The 12,632-nt window shown below is 41.0% G+C and overlaps 1 protein-coding gene across 1 annotated transcript; it reads left to right on the top strand.

The window, feature by feature from the left end:
* The first annotated feature begins 972 nt into the window (after positions 1-972).
* On the top strand, positions 973-7,368 carry LOC134071375 (uncharacterized). The gene is made up of 7 exons (XM_062528053.1): positions 973-999; positions 2,638-2,741; positions 2,942-3,038; positions 3,433-3,721; positions 3,805-3,936; positions 4,037-4,176; positions 6,839-7,368. The coding sequence occupies exons 1-7, from the start codon at positions 988-990 to the stop codon at positions 7,037-7,039; spliced, it is 975 nt and encodes a 324-aa protein (XP_062384037.1). The 5' UTR covers positions 973-987; the 3' UTR covers positions 7,040-7,368.
* The last annotated feature ends 5,264 nt before the right edge of the window (positions 7,369-12,632 follow it).

Here is a 12,632-nt window from a genome sequence, read left to right on the forward strand (position 1 = left end):
ACACCGACCTGGAGCCCCTGGAGTTGGTGGACAAGAGAAGGATTCTACACAAACCGTTACACATATTGGAGTTGATGGACAAGAGAAGGACACAAACCATTATAACCTAACCTAACCCTAGCCTGCCAAGCTTGACATTGTTGGTGTTAGATGGTCATGCTGGTTTGCTAGAATGACCAACATCAGTAAAAACCAGCAAAGCAGAGCAACGACAGGCCAGCTTGAGGTGGTACGATAAGCAAAACCAGCTTTGTGCTGGTCTAGCTAGTAAACCATCATAGGGTGGTCAAACAAGCTGGTTAACAAGCTGATAAACCATCTTACGCTGTTCAGTCTGTTTTTTTCAGCAGGGTAATGACTAAATTAATGGGGTAACTTTTTCAACCAAGATCGGCTATGTCACGTGAAGCAGAGTTCACATGTGTGAGTTGACCACCAGGTGGTCCTCAGTTCAGTGTTTTCACTTGGCGGAGGTCTGCGCTCTCACAGTGCTTTTCTAGTTATAGTGTATGTTTTTAACTACTAAATAAATGTAGTACACACTCAATCAGTAAATCCTGTAAAACACACACACATACAGTACACACACTCACACTCAGTCCTGCAAAACACACACATACAAACACATTCAGTCCTGTAAAACACTTGCACACACACACACTCACAGATCAGTGCAGTTTAGTCATGACATCTATTTGACCAATTCTGTCCACTGAATATAAAATATAATAAGATCATAAGGGTGGTCCCCAAACAAGTAGAATGTGTGTTTGTGTTGTATGTGGAACGGGGGATTGATGATGAAGTATGTCACGGTATATCTACCATCTACCCGTTCCACCAACTAACCACACGCACACACACACACACACACACACACGCACACACACACACACACACACACACAGGAAATGCGCTGCACATATAAACTGAGAGTGTGTGGTCAGGATGCCACTCTCACTCAGACAGGGCGTGAGCTACAGTAACATGGAGCTGCAGGTAAGGCACGACTTATAGTTTAGACTATAGATATAAATACGTATGGCTATGGTTTAGAATATATATATATATACGTATGGCTATGGTTTAGACTATAGATATATATTATACGTATATACAGTATGTCTATGGTTTAGACTATATATATATATATTATACGTATATACAGTATGTCTATGGTTTAGACTATATATATATATATTATACGTATATACAGTAAGTCTATGGTTTAGACTATATATATATATATATTATACGTATATACAGTATGTCTATGGTTTAGACTATATAAATACATTATACGTATACAGTATGTCTATGGTTTAGACTATATATATATACATTATACGTATATACAGTATGTCTATGGTTTAGACTATATATATATATTATACGTATATACAGTAAGTCTATGGTTTAGACTATATATATATATATACACATATATGTGTATATGTCTATGGTTTAGACTATAGAGTCTCTTTATTCTCTTCATTATCCAGACACTCTCTCACTGGCATGCAGCGTTGGGCAGTTACTTTAAAAAAAGTAATTAGTTACAGTTACTAGTTACTACTTTCAGAAAGTAACTGTTACGTTACTTTCAAGTCCATTTTTAAATGTGAACGTACCTCTTTTACGGAACTTAAGATACAGGTGTATGTTCATTACGTACGTTATTATAATGAAATGGACATTTAGTACAATACAGTATTAAGAGAAACAATGTACACGCATCTAAACTATTCTAATGTTGCTGAGGGAGTGAGACTCCAATCAAATGGCATGTATGTAGATATTATGTTTATAGTGGATCGATACAAATAACACAAAACTAATTTTGTGGAGGCATGCGATGTTGAGAGATGTTTGAGTAAGTTTGAATAACTTGTCACTGATGTAGGCTAGGCACTTTTGACTAGGGCACAATGTGCATTTGATGATTATATCCGTTCCTTTCATTTCATGGAAGAAAAAATAATGACTGTATACTTTCATTTAGCGAATGCTATTTTTGGAGTATTTGGGCTCGCCATACTGATTTCACTTTGACAAACTCGCTTGTGATGCGCACTGTGTGTCGAACTATGTAAGCTTTGGAGCACCCGCCCAACTCTACCTCTGATTGGCTTACCATGAAGTTTTACTCAACCTCAGCCAATCGTCAACCTCAGCCAATCGTCAACCTCAGCCAATCATCCAGGCACTCTGCACTGGCACGTCTTATAGTTTAGACTATATATATGTGTATATGGTTTAGACTATAGATATACGTATATACAGTATGTCTATGGTTTAGACTATAAAGTCTCTTTTTTCTCTTCTCTATCCAGACACTCTCTCACTGGCACGTCTTATAGTTTAGATTATATATATATATATATATATATATATACATATATATATGGTTATGGTTATTTATTTATTAACAATCATTTTAAGCACTAACCTAATGAGAAAAAATATATATATACGTACAGTATATACAGTATGTCTATGGTTTAGAGTAGACTATAGAGTCTCTTTATTCTCTTCTCTATCCAGACACTCTCTCACTGGCTTCTGGCCTCAATTGTTGATTGTGTGTGTTTTCTCTTCTGGTTCTGTGATCTGACCCTATTTTCCTGCTGCTGGTAGACACCAGTTAGCGGTGGCGTCGGCATACTTCACAGAGTCAAAGACGGGAAGCATCACTATGAAGTGGACACTGTTTTTAATGAGAACAGACAGTTCTTCACGAGGTGGGGACAAATAATAATGTATCTGCTCCCTCATATGCATAAATGGCTTTGAAAACATACATTGGAAACTGATTTGTAGGCCTTTACTCTAATTCTGCTATACAGAATGCATGCCACATGAAAGTAGTGTTTGCCATACATGTGAAATGTTTGCACGATGGAATGTTTAAATGGGAATACATGAATTGCTTCTCATCCAGACAAGGAGATCAGCTCTTGAAGATTAATGACTTGGACATGCAAGATTTAACTCCAAGAGAGTTTGCAGAGCTGTTGTCTTCAGGCAATCCTATGCTGGTAAGTTCACAACTGCTCAAAACTCAACTCAAACTTGAACATTTTCATCAACTCACAGACGGTCACCTTCACAATTCACAGCAATGTGAACGACTGTACTTGATAACCTGACTGCAGTCTATGTGCCCAAAATGTAATATTCCCCAAACGAGCACTTTCATCACAACTTGACTCTGTCAAATGTGTGATTGTCATACAGCACTGTGGTTTGGTGAAAATGGAAGGGGGAGATTTGATAAGACACATCCACACCTTCAAAATGGCCAATACAAAAGCAGTAGCCAAGAACATTCTGAATGCCAGCAGTAGGGGATTGGTGAGAGTAGCTGAGGGTCATTTGTGAGAGTTGACTAGAGTTGACTAGAGTTGATGTTGAATTCCTTCTTGCCATCAGAGAATCCACCATGCTGGGGTGGAGCATCCTAAGAAAGCTCCTGAGAAAACAGGAGACTTCTGGTCTGTGTTTAAGGAGGACACAGTCCTGACCTTCTCCATGGACATGGCCGTGGAGCCAGACTTGCAGGGAGAGAGCGATGGCTGTGACCAGGATGAGCTGGAGGTTGGTCTGCTGGTGGAGCTGTTGGGCCCCTGCGTGGAGATGGTGTTGGGCCGGGGGGGTGGACACGGCGAGAGCTGCCAGGACTGTGTAGTAGTGATGTCCAAGGCTGCCCGGGTTGAAGCTGGTGAGACATTCATTTTTTTCATTCTCAGTAGAGCTCTCATGAGTGCATTCGGAGTAACAAGTGGTTTGTGTGTCGTTTTTTAGTCCTGCCCTGTTTTAAAAGAACAAAAGAGGAGCAGACAGAGGCCATCAAGAATGCATTCACTGAGGGGAAAGTGGAAGATAACATGTTTCTAAGTTACAGAACAACCAAGGCCAGTTTGACGACTACAAAAAGTATGTACCAAATATTCACTTCATTTTTGCAGATGTCTTGATAATTAGGTGATAGATATTTAACAGAATTTCATCTCCATAATTTGCTCTACCCTCTCAGAAAAGATCACCATTTACTACTACAGGCCCAGGCCAACTGATGAACAACATAAGGGAAGGCCAGTTGTGTTGAACTTCACGGGCACTAAGAAGTTCCTGCAATGCTCCAGAACTGATGATGGTGTACATTTGAGTGTTGTGGTAAGTCATCAAATTCATGCCCCATGTAGACTGAAATCAACCACTCACCTGTAGCCTATATGGTTTATAATGCCATATTTTAAATAAGTCTTTACCTGATGTAGCCTAATGCCATATTTTAAATAAGTCTTTACTGATGTAGCTTATTGCCATATTTTGAATAAGTCTTTACTGATGTAGCCTAATGCCATATTTTAAATGAGTCTTTACTGATGTAGCCTTTATGGCTTTATGTATCTAATTCTTGATGGAGGTTTATACAGTAGGCCTATGCAGTAATTATGATTTTTCAGGCACCATGTCGCTTCAGTTAGACATCCTGGTAAAGTGGTTTGAAGACAAACTGACAGAACTGATAGAAAACTACTTGCATTATCTCTTCACTAGGGCATGTGCCCCTATTGCAAAGCTGACTACGCCACAATGGGAATTGTGCCCAATGAAATAGGTCTCTACTTGAGTTAAAGCACCCAGGGCCGGTTCTCCCTATACGCACACTACGCAAGTTGCATAAGGCCCTGCAAGTGAATGAAGGCCCCCTCCTCTGTCTCCCCTTGACCCAAGTTAGTGACAGACAGGTAGGCATATGCAGACACAGCGACAGAGTGTCATAAGCTACATTAAGAAGATGAACGTGAATCCGAAAACAGAAGAAACTTAACGAGAAGGAGAAGTGGGAACAGCAGGCGGAAACTGACGTTTGATGTCTGCACACATCTCTCCAGTGCCAGCTGTTGCCCCAGCCTGGGCCAACCACACAAGGAAGTGAATCCCCTGATCTCTCCGCAGCTTGATTGCCAGACTTTCCCAGAGTTCTGAAATATAATCGCATGTTCCGTTTTTGAATGCGTGATTTCACTATTCCCATACATTTGAAATAAATGGGTATAAAATATTTCAGTCGAGCTTTAGTTGGTTTAGATATTGTGCCCTACAACTGACCGTATGCAAAATGGAAAGTAGCCTAATGTAGGCCTATTAACTTTGATTCGCTGTGCTGCATGGGCAATAGATACATATCCTACATTTTAGACCTATATGAAGTATTAAAATTATTGTTTAAAATAGTCTACGTTTGAAAACAATATTGAAGGGAATCAGGGGAGCCAGTTCAGCTGTTTTTGGCTCGTAGCCTAATGCAGACACACAGGTGAAGAACACTCAGGCAGTACTAGGCTACAGCCCTAGACACTTACACAAAATAACTGCATTCCTTCACGTGTCAAACTACACATTTCTGAGTGTCAAAAGCGTAGTTTTATATAAATTATATTTATATTTATAGCTGTGGAGGTCCTGCATGAGGAAGGTCCATAATATTTGGTAACTGTTTTTTTTGGGATGATTGTAGCCTATTGGGATTCAATTGCACTGATATATATACAGTATGTGTATTTGTTTTGTTTATACTGTGCCTATATGCCTGTTCGCAGCCGTGGGCTTTGTGCGAGCCCACTATAGGTGCGTGCGCGCACTGGTGTGGGCCGCCGTGCGGTCTTCTGTGCTTTGTTGTTGTTGCAGCCGAAGTTTTTCGTAAGTCTGCCTGTTATCTCTTGTGTTTACTGCATTGTGCAGCCAGATTTTGTGTTGGCCTGTCAGTTTGCTGCAGGCCACCTAGCGCTAGTTTATTGTTTATTCTTACACGGTAAGTGATTACGTTATTGTGATATTGTGTGGTACTCTAGCCTGCTTGTGCAGTGAAGAGTTTATTATTTATTGTAGCACAGTAAGTAATCACGTTGCTGTAATATTTTACGCAAGTCGTTCTGCTTCCGGAGGTCATGGACATGACTATTTTGACATATGGTCTCGGTGATAGGCAGAACGAAGGTGATCATTCCTTTTTAGACCGTAACGGCTTCAGGCTTTTGCTGTCGCTGGTCTGGTCAACTGCTAATCGGGAAGAATTTCTGAGTTCCCGAAATCTGTGGAACTGCCCCCTTTGGTCGAGAACCAATCAACTTTGAGCAGCTCCAACGGCTTGTTATTGGTTTAAACTCGGCAAACCGCTTTCTGACATCGACCAGTAGCAAATCGAGGCACTTAAAGGAGGCGGGTCAACCAGCGCTTGGAGAAACCGAGTTAGCACAGGCTGTTGGTCAGCCTAAAGTCTCGCAGAGCCTTTGAAAGTCGATGGTAATCAGGCTACCTCATAAGGCACTCAGGTTCGCATACTGAAATAGCCGGAGACATGGGTCCATAACAATCTGTTTTTATTAACATGGCATGTTGGATGCAACATAGTGTTGTGAAGTCAACCCAGTTCGCATGTAGTGAAGTTACGTTCATAGAGTTAACGTTGATTTCCCTCATGTATATGTATGTTAACGTTTATTTTCCTCATGTATGTATGTACAGTATGTAGTCTAAACTCAACTCAGGAGGAGGCTACGGGTCAGTCTGTAGTCAAGCAGCACGGGAGTGACTGGTGCGCTGATGTGTGCAAGGGGAGTGGCTACAGTGGTGAGAGATTAACCGGCAATTGCAGCTTGTCTGGGCGATATATGTGCCATTTGTTGATCGTATCACATGAAATTTGGCACTGCACACAATCGTGCCATTGTCGGATGAGTGATTCGAGAGTTATGCGTGGAACAGGCAGACTGACACACAGACAGACGTTCCTTGCATTAATAGAAAGATGTTTTTATTTTGACCACAGGAATGTGAGAAGGACTTGGAGTCTATCTGTATCAGCGATCAGGAGATGGCGTTTGTCTTCTTCATGAAAGAGGAGAGAAGTGATGTGCGAACTTTCGAGTCAGCAAATTGTGAGGGGAGGTTTATTGAGGCCACTTCCCCCAGAACAGTGGACGCAGTGGACGCAGTGGATAAAGCAGCCTCACACTACTTCTCCTTTTAATACAGCTGAAATACTAAAACATTTGCTATATGAAATAAAACATTTACATGTAGTTGCCTGTCACCGCTGATTTGTACAGTTTACAACATCATCTTACTTTCATCTTATTTCATTTTAGCACTTAATTAAGTCACCAGTCCGAAACAGGAATAAGCTTCATAGCATTGAAAACATTTATTTATGGATGTATGCAGCATTTTAAACTTCGGACATATTTTAGATCACAAACACATTATTGTTATATTACCTTCATAGATTACTCTCATTTTTCATATCTTACTTTCATTTCATTATTTCACAGTGTATTTGACCATGTGTTTTTATTCAAATAAAAACAAAAGAACAAACTAAATGAGTTATTCATCTTCTCTATACCTTGCTGTTTTACTCTATTGTTTATTCCATTCATTTTTTCTATGAAAATTACCACTTTGTAAACAATTTCCTTTAGGAAGTGTGTAGTGTGTTGTCTGTGCTATAGTGGTAGACTGTAATGGCCACTACATAAACTATTTCCTTCACATGTTGGTCATCAGTGAAGTTACATGACTGTTTGAAAATCATGATCTTTGTTCTCAAATCCTCCGTTTGCGACACCATTTGTGCCGTCGGCATAGGGGTTAGTAAAGCAAGAAAATAAAAGAAGTAAAAAAATAAGAAGGTTAAAAGCAATAGGCTAAGTGAAATAAAATATATAGAATAAAACAGGTGAAATAGAATCAAGCAAGAAAATAAAAGAAGTAAAAAAATAAGAAGGTTAAAAGCAATAGACTAAGTGAAATAAAATATATACAAATAAATTAAAATAGAAAATAAAAATAATAAATAAAAAGGCAGTGGGGAGTAAGGGAGGGTGTTAAGGGTTATTAAAGGCAAGAGTGAAAAGGTATGTCTTTAAATTAGAGCTGGCAAGGGTGGTAGAGGACTTAATATGGAGTGGAAGAGGATTCCACAGGTTTGGGCCAGCAACAGAGAATGCCTGGTCACCTTTTGTTTTAAGACGTGTACGGGGCACAGAGAGGAGCTGTTTTGTAGATGACCGGGTCGACCTGGGGGTGGAGTGTGGGGAGAGCATTTCTACAATGTAAGGGGGGGGCTAAGCCATTAAGAGCTTTAAAAACAAAGAGTAAAATCTTAAAATCAATTCTGAATTTGACAGGGAGCCAGTGCAGCTGAGCCAGGACTGGTGTGATGTGCTCTCTCTTTTTAGTGCCAGTGAGCAATCTGGCTGCTGCATTCTGGACCATCTGTAGTTTGTGGATATTGGATTGAGTAAGACCTGTGTATAAAATATTGCAGTAATCAAGTCTAGAGGTAATAAAAGCATGTATGAGAATTTCAAGATCATTCTGGGTTAAAAGGGATTTAAGATTTGATATTACTCTAAAGTTGATAAAAAAAAAAAACACTTCTAACCACACTATTGATTTGTTTATTAAAATTCAAAGAGCTATCCAGCATGACACCAAGATTCCTGACCACAGCGTTCATGTTATTGGAGAGGGGACCAAGAGCACTGCTGAGGCTGGTGACAGAGGGAGGGGGACCAAATATAATGACTTCTGTTTTGCTATTGTTGAGTTGTAAGACATTGCATGCCATCCAAGATTTGATATCATTGAGGCAACTATGGAGTTTGTTTAATGTGCATGTGGTCTGAGGGGCAACTGGGAGGTAGATCTGGGTATCATCAGCATAGCAGTGGTACTGGATGCCATGTTTGTGAAAGATGGAACTGAGGAAGAAAAAGCTTTACACGTTTGACGTTTGATTCTCTTCTGCCCTCTTGGATTTCCTAGATGAAGCACACACATGGTCATCTTCATCAAGTGAAATACCTAATCTCAACTGAACTGACGCTTTTTCTGCATCTTACAATGCACTGAATGTTAGAATATAGCATATTCATGGGTTTCATCAGGCCCCTTTCCACAGGTGTAGAAAGCTCAGCACCTAGATTATGAGTGCAGACGCATGCTGCTTCATCAAATGTGGGAGATGTGCAATATCATTGGCTAGGAGTGTTTCTCTTCTAAGTTGGAGTTATTGATTACTATGTCTGCCATGCCCACTGTAATTCCATTCTGTTGTCTTCTGTTGTCTATGTGGTATGCGTGAATTGGTGTTTTGTTTTTATGACAAGCAGTTGTATGCATCACTGTAATGCCCAAGACAAATTTCCCTTCTGGGACAATAAAGTTCATCTTATCTTACTGTATCTTATCTTAACTCATTCACTGCCATTGACGTCTTTAAACGTCAATTTAAATACTTTCGTTGACTTGCATTTTCAATGGGGAGGGCTCATGGGTGGGCTTGGGAATGATCTGGTAGAGTTTCAGGCTTGTAAACAGACTGTACTAGCGATCCGAACCGCAGTACCATTTCGATGATTAGTATCTGCCTGCAGAGCCACATGCAGAGACATATAGCAAGCAAACACACTGAAGATCAACCATAGTGGATATAGTTTGCACGTGGTCCAGTGAATAAATATGCTTACTTCTTACATCAAGGATGGAAAACGCGTCATTACAGTATGATCCATTTACATTGGATATTGCTATATAGACTAACAACAACTTTGCTAGTGCTAGCTTGCTAAGTCTACCATCCTGTTCAGAGTCTATAGCGACCATCAGAGTCCCTAGCAACCTTGAAGAGACTGACGAGACAACAGTGCAATCGTGGTTGACATACTAATGAAACGTTAATGTTAAAAAGTTGATTTTCACAAAAAGATTGTTTCTCCATTTTTTGGTCAAAAACAGGTGTCAACTGTTGCAGCTGATGCCTTGGACAACAGCTTGGATGAGACGACGTTTGAAATGCCAATGGCACAGTTCACTTTCTTCGACCCAGGCCTAGACTCCGCCAGGCCTAGACTCCGCCAGTGGATCAACTGGAAGCTCCGTGCCTCCTGCAAAACCCAGCAGGAAGGAAAGACACATGGATGGGGCTGATGCGTACGATACAGGAAGTGATGCGTACGATACAGGAAGCCAGATGGGGCTGATGCGTACGATACAGGAAGTGATGCGTACGATACAGGAAGCCGGATGGGGCTGATGCGTACGATACAGGAAGCCAGATGGGGCTGATGCGTACGATACAGGAAGCCAGATGGGGCTGATGCGTACGATACAGGAAGTGATGCGTACGATACAGGAAGCCAGATGGGGCTGATGCGTACGATACAGGAAGTGATGCGTACGATACAGGAAGCCGGATGGGGCTGATGCGTACGATACAGGAAGCCAGATGGGGCTGATGCGTACGATACAGGAAGCCAGATGGGGCTGATGCGTACGATACAGGAAGTGATGCGTACGATACAGGAAGCCAGATGGGGCTGATGCGTACGATACAGGAAGCCAGACACATGGATGGGGCTGATGCGTACGATACAGGAAGTGATGCGTACGATACAGGAAGCCAGATGGGGCTGATGCGTACGATACAGGAAGCCAGACACATGGATGGGGCTGATGCGTACGATACAGGAAGTGATGCGTACGATACAGGAAGCCAGATGGGGCTGATGCGTACGATACAGGAAGCCAGACACATGGATGGGGCTGATGCGTACGATACAGGAAGTGATGCGTACGATACAGGAAGCCAGACACATGGATGGGGCTGATGCGTACGATACAGGAAGTGATGCGTACGATACAGGAAGCCAGACACATGGATGGGGCTGATGCGTACGATACAGGAAGCCAGACACAAAATGTCAAATGACAAAACAGACTTTATTACTGTGACTTGCCAAGGACTTGAGAGCAGGTTTAGGCTGGTGCAGCCATGTCTCCTGGCTCGCTTGGAGAACAGGACGCAGAACTGAAGATTGATTTTATCGAGGCGCAACCTTGACACATGCATAAATGACTCTTAGTATTTGTGCTTTTCCCCTTTTACATTCTATACTTGCTTACAGCTAAACCAAGGTACGTCACACTAATATTGTCATCTGAATAAAGTTATTTCAATCAAAACATCTTTTGGGTTTTTACGCGATGATGGACAGATGTATAACAGTTGACGTTCATGCTTAGGTTGATTTTGATTGCAACAGAAACGTTATGGCTATGAATGCATATTATTTCCATGCAGTTTGGCTTTTCGTTTAGCTTAGCCTACATGAAAACAGAGGGGTTTTTTTATCACGGATTCACACAACTATTTCTGAACACTTAGACCAACGTGGATATGTGACTCTCACGTAGCAGGAAGTTGGCGTCTCGTTGGCGTCTCGTTTTTGCCGCTCTATTCCAATATTTACGGTAAATGCACTCATAGGGTGACCAGATTTGAGTTTGCAAAAAAGAGGACACTTCGGGGGGGGGGGGGTTCTATGCACCTATGAACACGTGCATTCATACAAATGTGTCAACATACAAGGTGATGTATGATAAATGAGCTTTATTGGCCGGCCCAACACTAACAGAAAAACACTGCCTCAAAAGGCTATTTTGAAAACTTGTAGTTGAAAGTTTTAGATGTGCAAAAACAAACTATACATTTGTAGGCTATACAATGTAAAGTATAGGCCTATTCACAACAATGGTACAACAAAAATAAGAACAAATAAAACCTAATTGCACAAAATGAGACATTTTTAAAGTTGAAAAGTTGTCCAATGGCTGATACTTACCTGACAGGGAACACCTGTGAAGTGAAAACCTTTTCAGGTGACTACCTCTTGAAGCTCATCAAGAGAATGCAGAGTGTGTGCAAAGCAATCAGAGCAAAAGATGGCTACTTTGAAGAAACTGTAGAATATAAGACGTATTTTCAGTTGTTTTACACTTTTTTGTTAAGTACATGTACATATTTCCACATGTGTTAATTCATAGTTTTGATGCCTTCAGTGTGAATCTACAATGTCAATAGCCATGAAAAGAAAGGAAACTCAGTGAATGAGAAGGTGTGTCCAAACTTTTGGTCTGTACTGTACATAAATAAATAAATACGTCTAAGGCGTATCCAGAAATAAACAACATTGAGCTAATGGTAATATAGGCCGGGTGAACCCTGCCTGACCTGCCAGCAAATTTGGATTTCACCCGGCAGCTCAGGCTGGAAACCTGCACATCTATCTCCCCTGCTTCCTGTCCTCGACTCTTGGGTCCAATCACAAACTAGCTTATCCAAAAGACGCACCCAGATCGTTGGTCTGATTGGTTGAAGTACTATCCACGCGTAGGGAGTCAGAACTAGAGAACGTCATTGATCACGCCTCGTTGTAACAATTCAACCTTTTATCTTAGGCCGTGTTACTTAACGCGAAGGGAGTTCTTTTGAATGAAAAATTAATGACTGGCAATAAACATATATATTCCAAATAATTAAAGTAAAACGAAAAGTTAAATCTGAGCGCTGCTAGAATACTTTCAATAGACAATGAAACGATATTTCGTTGAAGGAAGAAAGCCACGCATCAAACAATAAATCAGATTGCGCACAGCGGCGCTATATATTCACACACAATTCCTAAGTCCCCAAACAAACCCAAGCGTGTAATTCCCTCTTTCTCTCAGTCCCGCACACAAACCTAAGAGTCCAAACTAACGAAAAATCTCCTGTCCTT

Source organism: Sardina pilchardus, chromosome 23 (assembly GCF_963854185.1).
Source record: "Sardina pilchardus chromosome 23, fSarPil1.1, whole genome shotgun sequence".
Taxonomy (NCBI): Eukaryota; Metazoa; Chordata; class Actinopteri; order Clupeiformes; family Clupeidae; genus Sardina; species Sardina pilchardus.